Source organism: Schizosaccharomyces pombe (assembly GCF_000002945.2).
Source record: "Schizosaccharomyces pombe strain 972h- genome assembly, chromosome: I".
Taxonomy (NCBI): Eukaryota; Fungi; Ascomycota; class Schizosaccharomycetes; order Schizosaccharomycetales; family Schizosaccharomycetaceae; genus Schizosaccharomyces; species Schizosaccharomyces pombe.
Genome location: NC_003424.3, coordinates 1,494,661 through 1,514,753, shown reverse-complemented (window position 1 = coordinate 1,514,753; position 20,093 = coordinate 1,494,661). Strand labels below are relative to the sequence as shown.

Genomic DNA, 20,093 nt, shown 5'->3' with positions numbered 1-20,093 from the left:
AATTTTATAAGTATACGACGACACATTCACCTAATACAAACAAATTATGTTTGAGATGGTTGGAATAGTTTTCGTTTAGTTATAAGACAGACCATTTTAAATAATTAAAACTCGTTGTGGACATGATGAAGGATTATTATTCAGAAAATGGTTTTGAAGAAATTTTTGAAGAGAAAGGTTCGACCAGCAGTAATATATCGGACAATTGTGCATCTAGAGATTACGATGTAAATATTAGTAGTGACAACCCTCGTTTACTCGATTCATATCGTCCGAAAGGAAATTATGGAAGGGACAGGAACTCACCCCTTTCTAGACACATCGGTGTTCCTAATCAAGAAATCATTCTTCAAGGGTTGACTCCGGAAATATTAGAAGAACATGTGTGATTCAGACTTAATTTTTATTGAAGGAAATACTAACAAAAATGCGTGAAGATTGAACTTGCGTTGTACGCCACGGGTGCTAAAGTTTCTACTGTTACACTAATAAGAGAGAAAGAAACACAAAAATCTCGCTGTTTTGCCTTCGCTAAATTTGTTTCCTTACAGGATTCTAAGGATTGGATGGAAGCCAATTTTCCAACGCTGGTCATCGACGGTATTGATGTGTCTGTACGTTTTTCACGTGCGGCCAGAGAGCAGATTGAGGGTTGGTGTTGCCAAAATGTAAACAATTTTAACAATTAATATTGTTTTTTCACATATAATTTTTTTTTACTTACTAACTGTTGGAGTAGTGTGATATTCTAAATTATTCATATAGAGAGTCTTGCTTCAAATGTCGTGTGCCAAGGAATCAGGCTTCGATTGCTATTGGAAATCATAAAATCAGTAAACGGAATGGCGACATGGATGTAAGTGATGTACCCTCAGTATACCTTATATTACGAAACCTTGACCGTTCACTTTCTGAAGAAACGTTATGGAAGGGACTTTCCAAATTAGAAATTGACGTCCAAAGGGTTTTCATGATTCGATATAAGTTTAATGATGCGTTTTGTGGTTATGCCATACTAGAATTTAAAGATGTAGATGAGTCAGCGAAAGCACTTATGAAAGCCCGCACGTACCCGGGAAAGGGCTTCACGTTAGCTTCTAGGAAAGTGTCTGTTGATTACATTCATGATGGAGTTTTAATTCCTGCATATACGGAATCTGCAAGATGGCAATTTCCTACAAAAACTGGTTATCTCGTTTATTGGGACCCAGAACTATATTGCTCGATCTATGTTCCTGAAGGCATTGATACAGATCAGTTTAAACCAATTGAAGTAAATAAGAAACCAAAAAAAGAAAAGCGTGCACGATCATCCAATTACATAGATGTACCTGCTTCTAAGAAGGTATGTGTCTTAATGTTAGCATAAACCTGCTGATATGTATAGGTTGCCACTTCATTGCAAAGATGGAATGATGCGCAGAAGGAATTAAAAGACAATATCCCTGATCTCTCTGAAGAAGAAGAAAAGTTGCTTTTACACTTTGTGTGGAAATCGGCTTTAATATGCGTTTTGTGTGAGCGAAAGTTTCAGAGTTGGGGCCATGTAGTAAAACATATTACTCAGTCTATTATGCACAACAATAATCTGAAAAACCACGAACTTGTCTCTTCTGCAGAGCTTTTGATGCACCGAGTTCGTCAAACTGAGTCTGTTGATTACAGAGATCGCGCTACTGAACGTCGAATAGTACCTGCTGCTTCTAGTGATACAATAGTTGAGGCTAAAAAGTCATCTCAGGGCTCAAGCTTTCACTCCACCTCTAATGTTAGCATGAAAATGCTTAATTCTATGGGATGGAACAAAGGAAGTGGTCTTGGTACTAACGAAAATGGGATCAAGGAAGCTATTCAACCGACGATGTATTTGCCCGGTGTTGGACTTGGCAACAAGGGGAGTAAAATACAGATCAACATGACTCCGGTTGACAGAGTGAAAGACCGAGCAAGGTCTTTGTATTTTCAAAATGATAAAAACAATAATTTATAATAGGGAATTTTTTTATTTGCGTCGAAAATCTCTTAATATTACAGTAATTTAATACCATGATTTTATGTCTCCTACTTATGCTTATTGTGTTTGAGGAAATACAAATTTTGTAAAGTATGGCAATTCAATACTAAACGTCTAATATTCTATATAAAGTAATTTCCCCTTGGTATATTAAAACATTGGAATTCCGTACAGTTTAAGAGAAACACTTTATTTTTAACCGTATATGCCCTTCAGGTTACATTTCTAAAGTTTCTATTATTTTGAAACTACCCAAAGTCAATCAAATCAGTACTGAGTTAAATAGGGTAGGGTTTTTATGTGACTGCTCCTGTAGATACAAAACAAGCATTTCGCGAAATTGCAAACTGTTTTTACCACCTACAGTTTATAAAGTAAAAGTAGTCCAAAACAGGTATGAAATATTAAATATTACAAGATGTGAGCGGAAGTCTATTGGTACATTTATTCTTCAGTGAATACTTGAACCCAATGGGTGGAACCTTTTTTTCTTGAAATCTTTAAACAAGACACTCAAGAAAACTAACGCGCTTCTCGTCAGAAACACAAAATGGTTCGTCAATCTGTTCTCGCTGATTGTTTAAACAATATCGTCAACGCCGAGCGCCGTGGACGTCGCCAAGTGCTCATCCGTCCTTCCTCTAAAGTTATCGTCAAGTTTTTAACTGTCATGCAAAAGCATGGCTACATTGACGAATTCACAGAAATTGATGACCATCGTTCTGGTAAAATCGTTATTCAGCTGAACGGCCGTATCAACAAATGTGGAGTTATTTCTCCTCGTTTTAACGTTAAGCTTAAGGATATTGAGAAATGGGTTAACCAACTTTTGCCCTCTCGTCAAGTTGGTGTGATTGTTTTAACCACCTCTCGCGGTATCATGTCCCATAATGAGGCTCGTGCTAAGGATGCTGGTGGAAAGATCCTTGGCTTCTTCTATTAAAATTGATTTCATAATATCATTATAATATTTGGAGCACATTGTAGAATGGGTTTTAATCTTCACGGTGAAAAGGCTGGCTAAATTTGACTGGTGCTTTTAATTTAATTTGACATAACACATTACATCTGCAGTTTTTGATCCATACAAGACATTGATAAGTTATGTTGAAAATTTGTATAATAATGAAAATGGAGTTATCAATAAAGATGTAATGGTAATTGGAAATTTATTTTTTACTTTAAACTCGATAAAAATATGGTTTGTTTGAACTTAGTCTCTGGTTTCGAGCATAATTGTTGTGAGTATGATGCCTGTCTATCATCACTGAAGCATTAAGGGTATTAGAAGTGAGAGAGGCGTTGAATAAACTGTCACATACAATATTTTTCTTGTTATATTTGGAGGTTAACTCGTATTTTAAAAAAATGGGAATGTAACTAATAATACATATATGTACAGTTGTGAAAGAGAAAACATAAACACCTGGAGTAAGCAATGTTGAAATGTAACATAAAAGGTTAAACATTACAGAGAGTCAGATCATCCATCATTTGCTTGTTTGTCACAATACTAGGAGTAGCGGGGAGGAGAACAGGTGAAGATTGGGATGAAGTATACTCTGGCACTGTCTGAAGAATGTCGCTAGCAAAACATGTTAAACTTGGTGACAATAAATCTGTAGTTATGTATTTATAAGGGCGTTTCTCACATAAATCATGATAGCGTTTAGCGGTTTTGTCTAATAAATGCCGCCGTAGAAGAGTAGCAAAACGCTGATATGACTTGTGTACAGTAGTTACCTTATAAGAAAAGAAATGGTCTAATTGCTTGTTAAGACACTGACTATACTTTTCGTAGTGTTTCCTTCGATGTTCATAATCATTTCTGAAAGAAAGGAGCTCTTTGTTCAGCACAAAATGGGAATCGGTACGGATAAGATCCTCGGTCTTTTCAAGATTTTTGATGTAGAAATCTCGAAAGGCTTCTTCAAGACGAGAAAATCGAGATTCCAAAACTGATTTTCTAGCCTTAATTTGTGAAAGATTAGCGTCTTCGTCAATGAGGGAAGAAATGACAGGCTTTGACTTGTCATGTTCGAGCGTAGATATATTCTTGGGTTTCCGGCCTCTTTTGCGTAATGTGGGCTTTACAATTTCGGGCTTACGGACTTTACGACGTTTGCGACGATATGAAGGTATGGCAGCAGAATCGTTGGATTGTGAAGATGCTATCGACTCAGGACTGCGAGAGGCGGACGGTACAGAGGAATTGGTATCCGCAACTAGTGTTGCGAAAAGACCAGTAGAAGATGGTTTGTGAAAATACGAATCATCTGTTTGAGATGAGAATGTATGCGACTCGGGAGGCGAATGAAGCGGTGGAGTATTTGGGTACTCAATATGTTCGCCTTTTTCGAGCATGATCAACAAATGGAACCACAAAAAGGCAGAATGAAAGAAGAAACCCCTTTTTTACAATTCAGTACGTAAATACGGTCCGTAAATAGGGTGCAAAAAAATTTCTCAGAGGAGTTTACTAAATCCTTCGTCGCATTAATAAAGTATCGTCCTTTCACAATACTGAATGGCGATACCAGCGGTATTTTACGATCCAAAAGAAAATAGCTGTTTATCTCAACAAAAAAGAAAAAATTTCAAAAAAATTGTAAGAAACTTTGAATAAGAACAAGTAATAAGTAGAACAAGTATTAATGATAAACAGAAAAACAAGGTGGTGTTTATTTATATTGTGAGGTATAATAACGTCAATCACTGTACCACTTTCAACGTCTTAATCGTAATATCGGAAAAGTGGTAGGGTAATGTATTGAAAAAAACAATTAATGTGTGCAATACCAAAATATGCAAAAAAGAAGAGAATACGCAATAAAATAGGTTCTTCTTTGTATTTATTCAACGTATAACAAAATTAAATATAATTGAAGAAACGTTGAAAACTGGCTCACAGCGGAGAAGGAATTTGTCAGTTTATTGACAAGTAGTTGGTTTTTTGGTAAATAATTGCTATGTATGATAAAAAGCTGCTTTTTTTTTTTTTCTAATTACTCGAGGAATAACAAGTAATTTTTTTTCTTCTTCAAAATAATGAAGAAAAGAGGTTGTATACTTTAATAATACCAGAGGATTTATAGATTGTAGAGTTGTGATTTAGTGATTGTTGGTGGTAGTGGTAAACAGTATGTTTTGTTTATACAGATTTCCCCAGGTTCGGATAGTAGTTGCCAACAGCTTGCGTCTTGATATCTACTTTGTCAAGTCGCGCTATAGGTCTTATTTTAGATTAATGATTAAATAAAGATACGCATAGCTTGCTGCAAATATGTGATAAAATAATGGGTAGTACAGCATAAGCCAAATTTTGAAAATCATTTATCCGCCGTAACCAAATAAAGAACATGAACTTTATAACAAAATGATATTCATTGCTTAACACTATAATTAAAAAAAATCTCAATTCGCTGGCCCATTTTAAGCTTGCTTTAAATAAAAAAAAAAAAAGTAAATAGATTTAATTGACAAAAAAATTGTTCCCCATTAATGATGCGTCAAATTTCCTTGCAAAATATCGCTTCAAAATTTTATATGACTGCAGTTACTTCCGTTTATTTTCAACAAGAAAGGAGTAATTAACAATACAGTAAGGATGCAGTGAAGTTAAAAAAAATAAATAAATAAAATAAAAATTGGAAAGAAATAATATAGAAACTGATTGATATTAGTTAAATTTTTTGTACTCACTAATAAAACCTCATGCTTTTCTTTTTTTTAATTTATATGATAAAAAATTTATTGATAATAACTCTCAAGACTAAGTGCTATGATTCTACTAACTACAGAGTTATTTCACTTCTTTTGGCTGATTTTGTTTGTCAAGCATTTCATTGATTAACGACATGAGAATTGTTAAAAAAATTTCACCATTTTTGTAATTAAATATTTACTACAAATGAAGAACTGAAGGTTTAACGTAAATTGTTACGTGACTGATAAAAAGAGGAACCTCTCAAAGGATTTTTAATACTTGGGAAGCAATTAATTAAGCATAACAATAGAACACTGTATTAATTTATCTACGGACTTCTGTATACATCTTTACATGCAAACACAATAAGCTCTTGATAAAAATAACCAGGAAAAACGGTGTTACATATTAAAATATTGCTACTGTATATAAAATCTCGTCCCTTTGAATCCAGTCTATACTTCTATAATGTTCAAACATGCTTTCAAACTTCCAACCTTCATTGAACCTGTCCACATCGCAAGGAACATGTGACCTGGTAAAGATGGCAAAAATTGTTGGGAGCAGTAGGTGCAAAAGTTAGAGCTTCGGCAGATGTTTCGAAAACAAACAGAAAATTGCAAGGAAGACATAAAGAAAACAAAACCAATAAAGCAGAAAATGTATAAAAACTAGCTATCTTCTGCTAAAACTCACATTTAAGTTACACAAAGTTGTGTACGATTGTTCTGCTATTTAACGCTTTAGCTATTTCACAACCGAACCTATGCGGTAATGAATGCAATCATGCACAAACCAATCTGATGTTTAGTACAGCTTCAACAAAAGTTTTTCGAGTTTGATCGAAAATTTAAGGACAATTAAATTTTTCTACAACAACAGAAAATAAAATGGTTTGACAGTGAATCCTCGACAATACTATCATTGGTATCAATTCCTTGCTATCCACAACTTATAATTATAGCGTTACGTTAAAATATTTTATATTATTTTTAACAAACACCATTATGTTACGAATAAAAAAGAAATTTCATAATGGAATACAAGTTGACTCAACGGATTCTATAATAAGTGTCAGGTAGGTATATCCCTTTTTTTTTCGACCATACTAAAATCAATCAACATTCATTTTTTATTTTGAGAAACTTGAAGGTGTTCGAAATTAATGTAATTTTTTTAATTGATCTGCCGTAAATATTAAAAATCCTAAAACAACGAAATCTAAGTCTGATTACGTTATAGAGATCATTTATGGATTGGCCGAATTCTTCTTTCATTTCTCCTTACAAGCATCTTATTTTTCCCTAATTTGTAAAGAAAGTATTTCATAAAGCCTCAATAATTGTTTCTGTGTATCTTTTTTTTACCTATCAGTTTCATGCGTCAGTTTGCCATTCTAAGTAACAATGTTTCTCCACGCGGTTTACTGACTTTGAGGCTTTGAATTTTTGTCGTTCTAACCTATACCTTGAAAACAAACAGGCCTTTCAGCTTAACCTACCCTTTTCATTCTGCTGTTTGCAGAGAAAAGACTTTGACGATTGAAAATTTCTGGCATTTGAATTGACTTTTGTTGGGAACATTTTGATCAATTTACTTTTAGAGTGATTACTCCTTATTCCTGTTTTTTGAGAAGCTTTTGTTGATAGACCGCATAATAATCTTATCCTATTATTTATAGGAAATACTTTTTTTTCTTGTTATACTTTAACCGGTTTCACTGTTGATCGACCTTATTGGTTTTTTCTTTTTTTTTTTGCTTTTCCTTGATTTGATTCCTGTTGTTGTGTGGAATTCGGTTTAACTAGTGAAAAAGTTTTCTTAAGGATTCAATCTTTTTATCCGTCATTTAGTGAAAAATTATGGGATTCTTTTCTTCTCTTGGCCAAATTAATGTTTGGAGCCTTCTAAGGCCCATTATCGAAAGTGACTTGGAAGTTATTGTGATCGCTTTGGGTGGTTATGTATTAGCTAAAAAAGGCTTTCTTCCTAGAGATGCTCAGAAGGTATGATTCATTTTACCCCCCGTTTTAAAGAAAAATGGAGCAGTGAAATAAAGAAATAAATTTTCAACTATTAAATTTCTTCTCTTCATTTATCTTTGCGTTCTCTAGTATTTTACTAACTTTACACAGGTAATATCCAGCCTGAACGTTTATTTCTTTACTCCTTGTCTAGTATTTGAAAAAGTTGGCAACGGTTTGAATTTGAAGATGCTGATTGATCTTTCTCTTTTACCCGTGTTTTATGTTATCATCTCCGCAGCGTAAGTATTTAAGTCATTCACTTTGCTAACTTTCAGTTCTATTCTGATATCATTTTTACTTGCAAAACTCTTCCGACTGACACCTCGCCAAAGGAATTTCGCCACTGCCTGCATAACGTTTCAAAACGTACGTACCTTACCTGCAAGAATATTGTTCGTTTGTTTTTGTTTACTAACTCTTTAGTCAAATTCCTTACCTTTGGCCTTGGTATCTTCTTTAGCTACTACTGTAAAGGATTTGCTATGGGACAAAATTCCCGATGATACACCTGATAAGGTTGCTTCACGCGGTATTATGTATTTGCTTATTTTCTCTCAGTTAGGTCAAGCTCTTCGTTGGTCCTATGGTTATCGTATTCTCCTTTCTCCGAATCAACCGGAGGACCCTCTACCTATCGGTAACCGTTCTTGGTCACATAGCGATGTTAATGAAGAAGAAATTCAGAATTTGTTGGCTTCTAGTGCAAATGTAGATGGGGTTCAAAATTCTGTTCAGGCAAATGAGGGCTCAACTGTTCAAACTGATTCTTCTGCGATTTCCAAAAATGACAACGTTCAAGTTGAAACCTCTAACGAAGAAGTTGGTGGGTTTGGAGCAGCCTCTTCGAAGATCTCGAAGTTTATTGTTTTACTGTTAGATTTCTTCAGCCCTCCTTTATACTCCTTATTTATCGCCTTATTTATTGCTGTTGTTCCTCCTCTGCAACGCTTTTTCTTCGAAGAAGGTTCGTTCGTTGAAGGTAGCATCACCAGTGGTATTCGAATGGCTGGTCAAGTTGCTGTTCCTATGATTTTGGTAGTTTTGGGAGCAAGTCTTGCTACTGATATTTCCAAAACTGAACCTACTCAAGAAGTCCGTAAAAATAACGATACTCGAGTAATTATTGTGTGTCTTCTTGGCCGTATGGTAGTTGTTCCTCTGGCATTATTACCCGCTTTCAGTTTACTCTCATACTTCAGTGAAATAAGTACTGTTGATGATCCTGTTTTTGTTGTTGTTATTTTCTTGCTTGTGGGAAGCCCAACCGCCATTCAATTAACACAAATCTGCCAACTGAATGGTGTATTTGAACGCGAGTGTGCCAAAGTTTTATGGTGGTCTTATGCCGTCTTTACTCCTCCTAATTCGTTGTTGCTAGCCTTTGCTAGTCTTTTAGTTGTGAAATGGACAAAATAAAGTTAAAATCGTTAACGTCTGATGATTTTTGTTTTACAATATCGTTTTCTGCGTATACTTTAACAATTGAGAGCACACGGAAAGTTTACTTATCACATTAATTTAACATAGTCAATTGGTCAAACGTAGTGACTCGATATTGATTAACCTGGCGGTCTTTTTCCATTTCGAAAAGCTCACATTTAATATGTTTTTATTGGTTTAACTGGTATTATTAATACCGCTAAATAGTTTTTTTTAATCTTTTATTGTTTTCTTTTTAAACTCTGTTTGCTCTTATACAATGCATAAGAAATCACTTTCCATTTTCAATTTCTATAATGTTTGGATATCATGTTCATAATGATTCGTTATTGAAGTGTTCAGCTTTGTTGGACCTCGATAGCAACTTAAGTTATATCGTCTTTCTAATATAAAGTTTATTTTATGCGGCGTTTACCACAACGTCCCAAAAATCAAATATGTTGGTATAAATATTAGTTGACCGAATTGTTTTACTATTATAGTTTGATTATTTAATCAAGAATCAAGTAACACGGCGCTCAATATTATTAAAGGAAATAAAGCAATAATAGTATCAATTCGAAGAAAATGTGAAAGAAATATTGGATCAATACTATGTTCCATAATGGCGATTCATAATGATTCTCATTCTTTCATCGTTAAGGTCGTTCGTTACATAGCTAACTACACCGCGTTGAAAACACTGCTCATTAGGCTTCCAACAGCAATTTTCCCTTACTACTGACATTGCATTGTATATTTTGTTCACTATTTCTACAACCATCAGTAGCTTAGCTTTAGTAGACGCTTAAGAGATAAAAGAAATCAATTTCGGTGAGGTGCGATGCTATGCAAGAACTGTATCTTTTAGGAGTAGTCCCCTCGAGGCGTTTTGAAGCAGTTGTAAATTCTTTATCAAAAACGTTGGATGGTCCGAAAACAATATTGGAGTTTTGGGTAGTTTACCGTCCTAAAGGTATGTCGTGAAAAATGCATATGTAGGCTGCATCACAGTCCTTATTTAGATTTTAAATCAGTTATTTCAAGGATGTAAAATGAAACTAACTTTGAATTGAAGATGTTCCTCCTAACTTGCCTAGACAGCCCGATTCTTGGTTGAGATTGTGCAGCAATATTGAGTCTCATGATGAGACTGATACTGAATGGTCTAAAAATACTCAATGGTTTGTAAATTTGCATATAAATATACGTCTCCTTAGGCATACTAATTAGTCAGGTCAATGTACTTAGAAGGGAACTCAGAACCGAAACGTGAAGATAAATGTGGTATCAGACCAGTAAACAGAGCGAAACTTACCAATGGTTCTGTAACTGAGTTTGTCGAAAAAATGGGTTATGAGTATGGTCGCATAATATTTTCACACTATTCATTTTTAACTAATTCTTCAACAGGTTTTCTCATGAGTACATTATTCAAGGACTTGAATATTTTTTCTTTGATACGACTGTACGTATATATCAAACATTGATCCCTTCGCAGCAGCGATCAATAAAACCACCGTTTCATCCTATGAACGAAGAACAGCCATGGATTTTACACGTCTATACACATGTTGCTGATGCAAGTAATCAAGTAGCGATGGCCAAAGCAGAAGCCAATTTAACAAAAGTCAAAACTCTCCTATCAGCATTTTGTGATTTAAAAAACGTCAGATTGTAAAAAAGGATTTTTGATACATTTACATAAATTCGCTACAAATACTGCAATGATAATGCCAATAATATGAAAGACTTAAGGGCGATACTAAATAATTGTTGCGTGTAGTGATTGAATAACTAAAAGTGTTTACTTTTGTTTCAATGAAGTGTTACATATAGTATATGATTTCATTAGGGATCAACTGTAAATTATGAAGGAACAATCAATTAAGCTAAACATTTATGTCAGGATTAGTACCCTGGTAGGTGATTCACGCGTTATGTAAACAATCATGAATATAACTTGATACATCTCAGTTGTCATAATGGGTATCCTGAATCTATGCAACAATTCCAATATACTCTGCACGCTTATATTTTGTTGCAAGGTCAGGCCATTGAACCAAAAATCGGTCTACAAAGGGCATAAGAATTTTCCCACTCAAAGAAAGGCTTTTTACTCTTGCAAACGATTCCACGTATACAATTTTGACATTTTTTCCTAAAAACTATTATCAGTTAGTAAAGAAAACTGCTAGCTCTGAAGTTTTATACCTTTGCCAAATATCCTAAGAGACATATAAATACGCATGTTCCTGGACCGTTACAAAGAATAACATCTGGAATCCCAAAAGGATTCCAAAAAATGACACTAATTGACCCAAGAAGAGACCAAAAAGCTGTAAAAGGAGTAGTTAACCAAGACTGTTTAACATAACGAGCACGAGGAACTTTAAAAATTTTTGACTTAACAGAAGGAAGTGAATTACTCAGAAGAGATGCTTTGCTCACACTCATTGTATCATCCGAACCTGCTACATATGACCGAACGGAATATAATTTATCATCGAGTGCATTTAGCAAGTTCAACATTTCACCAGTATGACCGCCGGATCCAAAAAAGACTAATAAATGCTTCTGAAAAGGTTTCTTTTTTGACGATTTAATTGCATTTCTTCCTACAAGAAGTATTATTAGACTAGCTAGTACAGCAATTGCTGTTAGAACGTATGTATTCATTGCGTTCAATCAATTGACACGACGCTCCAGAGGCGACTAAGTTAATTCAGATTAGATATCTTCTTTTTAGAAGAAATATTAAACAGCTTTCGAATTGGGTTTGGACTGGCTAGTGTGTTCTTGCGTTAGTATATTTGAAGTGAATGAAACGATGACCCTAAAAGCTACTCAGCACAGCCTGCTTTTTTAAATAAATTCAAGCTGCAGTTTTTCAAAATTTAGCAAACTATCATACAGAAAATAAAATGGGAGATTGTATTATTTTGTGGATCACAAAAAAACAATGTTGTTGAGGAGATTGTAAATTGAACATTACAAAAAAACAAGAAATGTCATTATATCAATAAATAAAGTATAATTTATCTGAAAACCTAAAAAAGGTCAAGTAATATTTCATCAAATCATAGAAAACTTGTTTTATCAAAAAAATGCTTTAATTTATGAAACTTTCATGCAAAAAATTTAAACGAAGGGCAAAAGATTTGCGTAAAGGTTATCACTTAGTATGTCGTAATTCAGGAAACATAACCATGGTAAAGGAATTTAAAAGTGAATAAAAAATGTGCTTATTCCGATATTCACTTTCTACAAGCATTATCAATTTATCACTGGGAAGAAAAAAAGGAATGACAGGAATTTGAGAATACGCATCAATTGCAGCTTGTTTTAAAGTTGCAGCACTATTTTCCGACGGAGTTTGAGAATCCTTCGTTGCTTTTGGAATTGAAAAAGACCTTTGGTGTGACTTATTGGTATTTGCTTTAGTGGGTGACGAGACAGCTGAAGGAATTAAAGAAAGTAAGTTCTCCCTTGTGCGACTACTTAAAGGGCTACTATCAGTGGAAAAGACTGGAGTTGAAGTCACCGTTGATAATGCTACGGATGCGTTAGTTTCGCAAAATGTTGGCTCTACAGATGTCGAGCCTTTGGACAAATTGAGCATAGGGGGTGGATTTGAAGTAATCGGTATTGACTTAAACTTCGAAGGAGATAATTCGTATAAACTTTTTGAGCTAGTAGAAATACGACGCCTGTAGTTGGACCTTCTAGGATACGAAGATTGGCTAAACCTTCGGAATGTGGTTACATTCGTCGATTGCGAACCACCGGACGGATTCCCTTTATCCATATTAGAAACAGAGGTAAGGATATATTGTTTCCATTGTCTATTAACATTCTTATCATAAAAAATCGTCACAATGCAGCACAGGGTCATCGTCTCAGCGACAAAGGCACTTACTAAGGCAATCCATGGATACAATAATGTATAGAAAAAAAACCAGCGAGTCAAATCTGAAGACGAGACGTTGTCCTTTTGGGAAAACAGTTTAAGGTAAAATTGAAACCAAGCGGTAGAAAAATAAGGAACGCCTCTTGTAATGAGAAGAATACGAAATGCATGCCAAACCCATCGAACAGCAGTCGTTATAGATTCTTTCCAAGGACGACGAGAAGGTTGCAAAATAGCCTTTGAGAGGTATATAATAAATTTGTACATCGTTTCTGGAGAAGAAGCTACTTGAATAGACTTATGTATCTGGACAGCTAAAGCCTCACGTAAAATCACACATTCAATTTCACTTTTAGAGTTAGTAGCTGGAAGGAGGTATTTCAATATGTCTTCCACCAATAACCTGCAATAAACGAGTTCATTTTCCTCTTTCTCTAAAGCAATATGGGGATGGAGACTATGATAGATCGTGTCTATTTCAAGAATTTGGCCCTGAGGTAATGCGAATCTCAACTTAGCTTCCTCAGTATTTTCGATATGCTTTATGAGGAGAAATGGAATTTCATAAAATAGCAAGTCCATTGCGTCCTGGCGTGATAATCGCTTTTCCAGTTCATGTACGATTGATCCGCCAACTTGTTCGCATTGAGAAGGAAATAGAGCATCTTTGCTGATTCCTGAGTACCATGAGTAGACATATATTTCTAAAATTTTTGAAATAATGGGATTTAGCAAGCTAGACAGTTTAGCCATCGCATTCTTTACCTTGAAACTTATCCAAGAACTATACTTCTTATAACGCAAAAGTCGAGTGATATAATACTAGTGTCTCACGTATTTCGGTATCATAGCGTTGTGCAATACAGTAAATTTCTACGTAGTGTCAGCGGTGCGTTTGTGCTGGGTTAGCTGCCATTACTCACCATGAGTTCTTGATCTAGGGATCGTATTGGGAATGAATCCATTAATCATCTGCTTACTATCGAAATTGCCAATTAATTTGCTAATTGGACTTATAGAAACCGACTGCACCTACCTCCTCAGTTCACTTAAGACTACTGTTAACCAACTATAAGCTAACAAAATAAGCTTGAGTACAGTAATATATGTTTAGATTACCTCACTACGGTAGTATCATAAAGTTATTTAAGAATCATTAGATGAATTCTACCATATGTTGCATCGCTATTTTTATTAACAAACACGTAGACTACACGATCTAGGGAACTAAGAAAGTTGATTTTGTACGTTAAAAGAAGAGAAAAACATGAGGGAATTGTAACATTTTTTAGGAATGGGACATTTAACTTTTAAAAAGCTGTAATCTTTTACTAGAACTCTTTTGAAATGTATATTTTTTGGGTTTCTATAGAAAAGCTGAGTAACAGAAATCGTTTGTAATGCTATTATATCATAAATTCTAGCTTGAAGATTTATAAAAAATGTTTAAAGCAAAAGCAATAGACGTAATAATCACTTTCCTAGAGAGGGAGAGACTCACTTTTCTAAAATTTTTCTTGGTTAATACCTTGTTTGGAGCTGCGCTCCAGCTATTCAATGGTTTTAAACATGTGATTACTTATTCTTAGATGCCGCTACAAACAAGAACAGCAGTTATCGATTTTGAAGCAATAATATTAAAAGCGATATAAACAATATAGAGCCCTTTTCCTAAGTATAATATAAATGTTAAAAGACATGGCTTAAACAATACCTTTCCATCCAATGTAACTAACGATAAGGTTGCAAGCAAATACCATAAAAGTGCAATCTATGTATGCGAAATTGTTAGATAAGTATTATGATTGAAGGGAAATAAATTTAAGCCACAGGGAAAAAGGAGCAAGAATAGCATAAAGGACTAAAATCAAGGAATGGGACCATGCTCAATTCATCAGTTTATTCACCAAAATCTGACATTTAGGAAATGTCAACAAGTGAACGTAGCAAAGCTTGTTCTGAAGCAAAAGGGTAAAAATATTTGAGAAGTGTAATATAGAAAAAATAGGATATACAAGTTTCGAGTACAAATGAAGTTAAGAGGTATTACATTCAGTAAGAAGACTTGATGAACGGACGAGAAACGCAAAGAAAAAAAAAGATCGAAAACCTCTAGCGCATTGAAAGCAATGGATTGGGACTACGAGCTTTAGACGGTTGCTTATGAGAAGAGTGCACGCTTGGTGGGGGGTTTTGCCCGGATGCGGCATGCAATTGGGCAAAATAAGAGGAAGAATTAGTCGACTGTAAATAAAATGTTAGTAAATACTTTAAATAAAACGAGTTGGTTCAAAATATCTCAAGTTCCTATACACTAACCTTCTTAGACTTTTTGACCGTAATAGTTTGTGAAGGTTTCACCAATTCAATGCTTAATTCTTGTAGAGGACGACGTTGTAGAGGGCGTTGAACTCTATAAAGAGCATTGGACGAATCCATATGGGCCTTCTCCATGTTTGGAGGCTCATTTTCCTTGTTGTCGGTGTTTACCATGTTTTCAAATAAAGGGAGAACAGGGAGTTTTCCGGGGAAATATTTACTGTAAATATATATTAATTATTTTGTAATAATTCTTAATATGTATCCAATAAGTAATGCAATGTTTGAAAAGAAGCAAGTCGGAGTAAATATAGATATGATATACGGAAATTACAGAACAGTGTGCCTCAGTGTGAGAAACTTGTTGATGTAAACAAACTTTTGGTAATCATACCTCTTCTAAAGTCGGAATGTTTACCTCAGAGGCGTTTGTTTACAGTAGTGGGAGTGGGGAATGTTATGGGGTCATATAATAGGTAGAAGTGAAATAACTACTTGCAAACATATACTGGAATTGGCAACTCAGTAAACATGCATTGACAATTGAGAATTTTGAAATTTCTATTTGTTTATATAATCTATGAGTGAAGTCTTTAATTTAATTATACAAAATCGTACATTCAGACTGTTGAACTTTACCATTACATTAGATTGGTTAGATCCAAAGCATACAAAACAATGGATTAAATTGTTTAAACGGAAAATGATTGAAAAGCTTCAGTCTTTTCGCTTTGCAGATAAATTGATAAGGACGACGAATATACAACAATAGACTTCTTCTACTTTTCTTCCTTGTAACATTTGAAAAAAACAAATAAAAAATAAAAGAATTATGGATTATTAATTAAACATTAATTAAACTATCATGAGAATAGTAATGGCATGAAAGTAGCCTTCGTACATGATTTGTTTTTGGGAACAATGGGAGAAGGTATCTCAACAACAGTAATGATGAATGTAAAAGGAGAAAATGTACAGAGAAGGGAGTATGGGGAGAAATTGATGATAAGGATACGGTTAAAACATAAGAAAAGAAGACATTTACAAACGGGAGTGAGGATGTACGAATTTGATGGCCTGACTCGAGTAGTCCAGAAAAAGTTTGACAATGTAAAAGACTAATATGAAAAACATTTTTCAAAAGTCAAAAAATCACCATTTGGGATGATAAATCGATATCTTGTAACGAGAGGGCAACCTAGTTGTTTTCACCTAAACTTTTTTTGAAGAAACAAATAACTTAATGAAAACAATAAAAACACAATGAAGAAAAAGGACCATAACAGTGGTCATTTTCTTACTTGTCATCAGCCATCATACGTCTGCGGTTAGCCTCTTCAGGACCCAGTCCTTCCAAACTCCATGGGAAGATGGCACGAGGAACAGTGAAGAAGGAGTTCTCTATAGTAGCCAAACCTGCCATAGCATTGTACCATGCTGCACAAGCAGAGAAGATACCAAATGCACCACCAACTCGAATGAGAACAACGTTAGGAGAGCCGTCAGAAGTTCTTAAAAATGCGCATGCCAATAGCAAAAAGCAAACGTCCAGAGACATGAAGAGAGAAAAGAATGCTAGGGTGGAGCGAACTGTACATAGCAAAACCAAAAAGGTAAAGATAAACCAACATATCAAGTAAAGACCGATAGCATAATTAAAGTCATTAGGATCGTCATAAGAATTTTGAATGTTAAACCAGGGAATAAAAATAGAAGCATAACTTAACCAAAAGCAGCCATAGCTACCAAAAACAGCACCACCAAACGTATTTCCCGAAGCCATTTCCCACATTGAAGCGAGAAGTTGAGCTAAACCACCGTAAAAAGCAGCGGGAGCAGTAACCATATTGGAAACCTTGACATGACCAGCATTGACATTGAAAAGGGAAAGTAGAAACGTAGTGAAAGCAAACGCACTGAGGCCGAAAGGGGCAGGATTACCATAATTGATATAACGAAGACGATGAATATTAGGCTCGAAATCAGCACCAGACGGACCAAACAATCTTTTTTGTTGTTCTTGCAATTCAGCGACTTGGTTGGCTAAACGCTCGGTTTGGTCATAGATGGGTTCGGCACGAAAACCGTAAAAGTGATTGCGGTTGCGAGCTTCAATATCTTTAGAGTCATGATCGTTATCGACGAATTTCAAACCGGACTCCAAATCGCCATTTTTGCTGCGAGAATTTGAACGAGAGGGATTACTAGACATGACGGAAATAAGAACGACAGTAACTTGATTGGGTGGATAAAAGATAAAAAAAAGTAAAAAAAAAAATTGGAGTACAGTTAGTAGTGCTACCTTTGGACGGGACAGATTTCTGAGCTGAGGTGGGAAAACAATGTCTACAAAAACTGACGAGAAAAAGCAGTGATTTTATGTAGGAAAAAAAAGGAGAAATAAGTTGAAAATGCGCTTTAAGAAAAAAATTTTTTCTACAAAGTTATTTTCGTAAAGGGGGTTGAAATAGGCAATTTATACGAGGAGAAGCGTTGAACCTATTTGAGTGATGTCAGGTATTTTAGGAATGCAAAAAAAAAAAATTTGCAGACGAAAAATAGTGTATGAAAAAAGAAGATAGAACAAGGTAAAGAATCAATTGCAAAGAAACCGGATAAGAGTTTACGAAAAAAAGAAAAAAACTCAAACAAGGTAATAATTAGCCGTTGAAAATTTGACTTAGTTTCTTTAACGAAGTAAATAAAGAATGTTAATGAAAAAAAAATTAATTTTTTTTTAGTAATCAAATATTGTACTTCGTCTAAAAAGACTTAATTGTTGTCTTGCCAAACTAGTCAAGTGATTCGGGAAGCACGGGCCAACGATTTCAATGAACGACTTGACTGCAAAATGTCAGACCTGGACGAACGAAATCAATGGAATAGAAAACAATACTGAGAATTTACCAGTAAAAAGAAAACAAAGCAAAACCTCAAGCGCATGCAAGAGGGAAGTGCGTATGAAGAAAAAAAAAATCAAGTGAGAAAATGGGAAAAGGTTGAATGTATTGTATTCTTTCGTTATTTTTTTTTTTTTTTTTGGCGTGTGGAGATCAAATCCAATAGAGGATAGAGATTTCAAATTCGTTGACTAATATAAGTATAAACAGTAGAGAGCAATAACGATAATATGGACGACGCTACTAATCAACGATAAATAGCGAGGCAATTAGAATAATAGGAATAGAAAGTAACTAGCAAATAATAGTAACAGTAGTAACAGGAGAAACAGTAGCAAAGAAACACACACTTATTTAAGAGTACAGAAGAAAAAAAGGTTGGAGGGGATGCTGTGTTGCTCTCTGCTAGAATAGAATAGAATAGAATAGAGTGTAAATATGCGCGTGAGTAATTGAGTGAAAAAATTCAATGAATCCTTAATCTTTAAATCGGAATACTTTTGCAAAACCTAGTTCCCTTGACGAGTGTTCACCACAAACACGAAAAGAAAAGAAAAGCAAAGCAAAGGGGAGAGGAAGAGGAAGAAGAAGAAGAAGAAAAGGGGAAGAGAAGAAAAAAGAAAAGGAAGCAGCGATGAGGAGGTTTACCTTGTATATATATAGAAAGAAAACAAAAACACCCACACTCCAAGTAAAGTATCAACAAGGGGGACTTTTGATGGATGCTGCGTAAAGATAATTAAAACATTCGGCAGCGGTTGGCCAACATATTTACCTCACTTAAGCTAATGTCAAAAGCATGCGGAGGACTACGACGTAGTGACTCGCACGAAAACATTGATTGACGCCTTCCTCCAACAATGTTGGTGAAGGGTGACAGATGATGAAATTGGAGCATGGCAATTGAGTTTAAGAAATGGGAGAGTCAAAACATGTAATGTAGCAAGCAGTAAGGACAACAATTCAAAACAAAGGAGCATTCATCGCACAAGTAAGAAAAGAAGCATCAAGAGTAATAAACGATTTAGAAAGAAAGTAAAAGTGCAACGCATGTATCACCACTACAAAAAGTCAACATATAATTTGTCAAGAGTCAGAACAATATTTTGCCTCAATTTAACTCACCAACCTCTTTTCTCAGTCAATGTTGGTTATTATGGTCTCTCCTTCCTTCTCGCTAGTCACAATCTGGAGAAAGATGGAGAAGCGAGTCGGCTGTCTTTTTCATAAACATTGAGTGGAGCACATTTTGAATGGGTAGTAGCGTTTGATTGGAAAAAATGCACTTGTACATTTGTAAACATTGCATAAATGGACGCATCCTAGTGCAATTGCATCACATGCAATACAAAACACACTCAAACATTAGTATTGTTGATATTTAATATTTACATTGGCACACCAACACACATCGAGTTGAACGATAATTATTTATTTTTTTGTAGAGAGCAAAACTTTTGAGGACTTTGTTTTTCTCAACAATCGTTTCTTTTTTTTTTTCTTTTTTTCTTTTTTTTTTTGTTTTGTTTCCTTTCTTAGTCGGAGTTTGGAATGTATGGGATGAAAATGTAAAGAGAATCATCTCAGGGATGGAAGCAGGAAGGACACAGGTGTATTTGGACAATGAAAATGTTGGACAACGAAAACTGGTCATTGCTGACGAGCATTGTTGGACAACACATAGCATCACGGTAAAACACAAAAGAAAAAAACAATGAAAACTATGAAAATACCTCTGTAAGAATTTATACAATGCGAATACAATTACTGATTCAACTCTACTAACCATAACCACCGA

The 20,093-nt window shown here is 34.8% G+C and overlaps 10 protein-coding genes and 14 long non-coding RNA genes across 24 annotated transcripts; 14 read left to right on the top strand and 10 right to left on the bottom strand.

The window, feature by feature from the left end:
• The first annotated feature begins 19 nt into the window (after positions 1-19).
• Positions 20-2,071, top strand: rbm10 (RNA-binding protein). The gene is made up of 4 exons (NM_001018800.3): positions 20-383; positions 438-668; positions 740-1,345; positions 1,388-2,071. The coding sequence occupies exons 1-4, from the start codon at positions 126-128 to the stop codon at positions 1,988-1,990; spliced, it is 1,698 nt and encodes a 565-aa protein (NP_593368.1). The 5' UTR covers positions 20-125; the 3' UTR covers positions 1,991-2,071.
• Positions 2,072-2,079: 8 nt separating this feature from the next.
• SPOM_SPNCRNA.173 lies at positions 2,080-2,297 on the bottom strand. The gene has a single exon (NR_150598.1). It is a non-coding gene; the product is annotated as a non-coding RNA (long non-coding RNA).
• A 66-nt stretch (positions 2,298-2,363) lies between these two features.
• Positions 2,364-3,162, top strand: rps2202 (40S ribosomal protein uS8). The gene is made up of 2 exons (NM_001356017.2): positions 2,364-2,408; positions 2,556-3,162. Exon 2 carries the CDS (start codon positions 2,565-2,567, stop codon positions 2,955-2,957), a length of 393 nt encoding a protein of 130 aa, NP_001342833.1. The 5' UTR covers positions 2,364-2,408; positions 2,556-2,564; the 3' UTR covers positions 2,958-3,162.
• mug165 lies at positions 3,148-5,149 on the bottom strand. The gene has a single exon (NM_001018798.3). The coding sequence runs from the start codon at positions 4,376-4,378 to the stop codon at positions 3,476-3,478; it is 903 nt and encodes a 300-aa protein (NP_593366.1). The 5' UTR covers positions 4,379-5,149; the 3' UTR covers positions 3,148-3,475.
• On the top strand, positions 3,440-4,953 carry SPOM_SPNCRNA.2675. Its single transcript, NR_192043.1, has one exon. It is a non-coding gene; the product is annotated as a non-coding RNA (long non-coding RNA).
• SPOM_SPNCRNA.2674 lies at positions 5,066-5,402 on the top strand. Its single transcript, NR_192042.1, has one exon. It is a non-coding gene; the product is annotated as a non-coding RNA (long non-coding RNA).
• Positions 5,403-6,076: 674 nt separating this feature from the next.
• On the top strand, positions 6,077-6,448 carry SPOM_SPNCRNA.2672. The gene has a single exon (NR_192040.1). It is a non-coding gene; the product is annotated as a non-coding RNA (long non-coding RNA).
• Positions 6,125-6,343, bottom strand: SPOM_SPNCRNA.2673. Its single transcript, NR_192041.1, has one exon. It is a non-coding gene; the product is annotated as a non-coding RNA (long non-coding RNA).
• Positions 6,449-6,569: 121 nt separating the features above from the next.
• Positions 6,570-6,798, top strand: SPOM_SPNCRNA.2671. Its single transcript, NR_192039.1, has one exon. It is a non-coding gene; the product is annotated as a non-coding RNA (long non-coding RNA).
• A 77-nt stretch (positions 6,799-6,875) lies between these two features.
• Positions 6,876-9,176, bottom strand: SPOM_SPNCRNA.2670. The gene has a single exon (NR_192038.1). It is a non-coding gene; the product is annotated as a non-coding RNA (long non-coding RNA).
• SPOM_SPAC5D6.04 (auxin family transmembrane transporter) lies at positions 7,179-9,666 on the top strand. The gene is made up of 4 exons (NM_001018797.3): positions 7,179-7,726; positions 7,856-7,986; positions 8,023-8,113; positions 8,171-9,666. The coding sequence occupies exons 1-4, from the start codon at positions 7,583-7,585 to the stop codon at positions 9,161-9,163; spliced, it is 1,359 nt and encodes a 452-aa protein (NP_593365.1). The 5' UTR covers positions 7,179-7,582; the 3' UTR covers positions 9,164-9,666.
• SPOM_SPNCRNA.2669 lies at positions 9,493-10,625 on the bottom strand. Its single transcript, NR_192037.1, has one exon. It is a non-coding gene; the product is annotated as a non-coding RNA (long non-coding RNA).
• On the top strand, positions 9,887-10,993 carry med18 (mediator complex subunit Med18). Its single transcript, NM_001018796.3, has 4 exons — positions 9,887-10,142; positions 10,245-10,350; positions 10,404-10,526; positions 10,580-10,993. Exons 1-4 carry the CDS (start codon positions 10,016-10,018, stop codon positions 10,845-10,847), a joined length of 624 nt encoding a protein of 207 aa, NP_593364.1. The 5' UTR covers positions 9,887-10,015; the 3' UTR covers positions 10,848-10,993.
• Positions 10,994-10,995: 2 nt separating this feature from the next.
• Positions 10,996-12,147, bottom strand: alg14 (UDP-GlcNAc transferase associated protein Alg14). Its single transcript, NM_001018795.3, has 2 exons — positions 11,381-12,147; positions 10,996-11,334 (listed from the first exon to the last, which is right to left on the bottom strand). Exons 1-2 carry the CDS (start codon positions 11,843-11,845, stop codon positions 11,167-11,169), a joined length of 633 nt encoding a protein of 210 aa, NP_593363.1. The 5' UTR covers positions 11,846-12,147; the 3' UTR covers positions 10,996-11,166.
• Positions 12,054-13,864, bottom strand: pxa1 (PXA domain protein Pxa1). Its single transcript, NM_001018794.3, has one exon. The coding sequence runs from the start codon at positions 13,827-13,829 to the stop codon at positions 12,342-12,344; it is 1,488 nt and encodes a 495-aa protein (NP_593362.1). The 5' UTR covers positions 13,830-13,864; the 3' UTR covers positions 12,054-12,341.
• On the top strand, positions 12,342-13,776 carry SPOM_SPNCRNA.2668. Its single transcript, NR_192036.1, has one exon. It is a non-coding gene; the product is annotated as a non-coding RNA (long non-coding RNA).
• A 39-nt stretch (positions 13,865-13,903) lies between the features above and the next one.
• On the top strand, positions 13,904-14,178 carry SPOM_SPNCRNA.2667. Its single transcript, NR_192035.1, has one exon. It is a non-coding gene; the product is annotated as a non-coding RNA (long non-coding RNA).
• A 64-nt stretch (positions 14,179-14,242) lies between these two features.
• SPOM_SPNCRNA.2666 lies at positions 14,243-14,476 on the top strand. The gene has a single exon (NR_192034.1). It is a non-coding gene; the product is annotated as a non-coding RNA (long non-coding RNA).
• Positions 14,477-14,669: 193 nt separating this feature from the next.
• On the bottom strand, positions 14,670-15,856 carry mes1. The gene is made up of 2 exons (NM_001018793.3): positions 15,396-15,856; positions 14,670-15,320 (listed from the first exon to the last, which is right to left on the bottom strand). Exons 1-2 carry the CDS (start codon positions 15,567-15,569, stop codon positions 15,189-15,191), a joined length of 306 nt encoding a protein of 101 aa, NP_593361.1. The 5' UTR covers positions 15,570-15,856; the 3' UTR covers positions 14,670-15,188.
• On the top strand, positions 14,817-15,578 carry SPOM_SPNCRNA.2665. Its single transcript, NR_192033.1, has one exon. It is a non-coding gene; the product is annotated as a non-coding RNA (long non-coding RNA).
• SPOM_SPNCRNA.2664 lies at positions 15,687-16,174 on the top strand. Its single transcript, NR_192032.1, has one exon. It is a non-coding gene; the product is annotated as a non-coding RNA (long non-coding RNA).
• mug86 (acetate transmembrane transporter) lies at positions 16,085-17,745 on the bottom strand. The gene has a single exon (NM_001018792.3). The coding sequence runs from the start codon at positions 17,605-17,607 to the stop codon at positions 16,693-16,695; it is 915 nt and encodes a 304-aa protein (NP_593360.1). The 5' UTR covers positions 17,608-17,745; the 3' UTR covers positions 16,085-16,692.
• SPOM_SPNCRNA.2663 lies at positions 16,711-18,010 on the top strand. Its single transcript, NR_192031.1, has one exon. It is a non-coding gene; the product is annotated as a non-coding RNA (long non-coding RNA).
• A 913-nt stretch (positions 18,011-18,923) lies between these two features.
• On the bottom strand, positions 18,924-20,084 carry mug116 (the record flags this gene model as incomplete). The annotated part of the gene is made up of 1 exon (NM_001018791.2): positions 18,924-20,084. The coding sequence occupies one exon, from the start codon at positions 20,082-20,084 to the stop codon at positions 19,677-19,679; it is 408 nt and encodes a 135-aa protein (NP_593359.1). The 3' UTR covers positions 18,924-19,676.
• Positions 20,085-20,093: the final 9 nt, after the last annotated feature.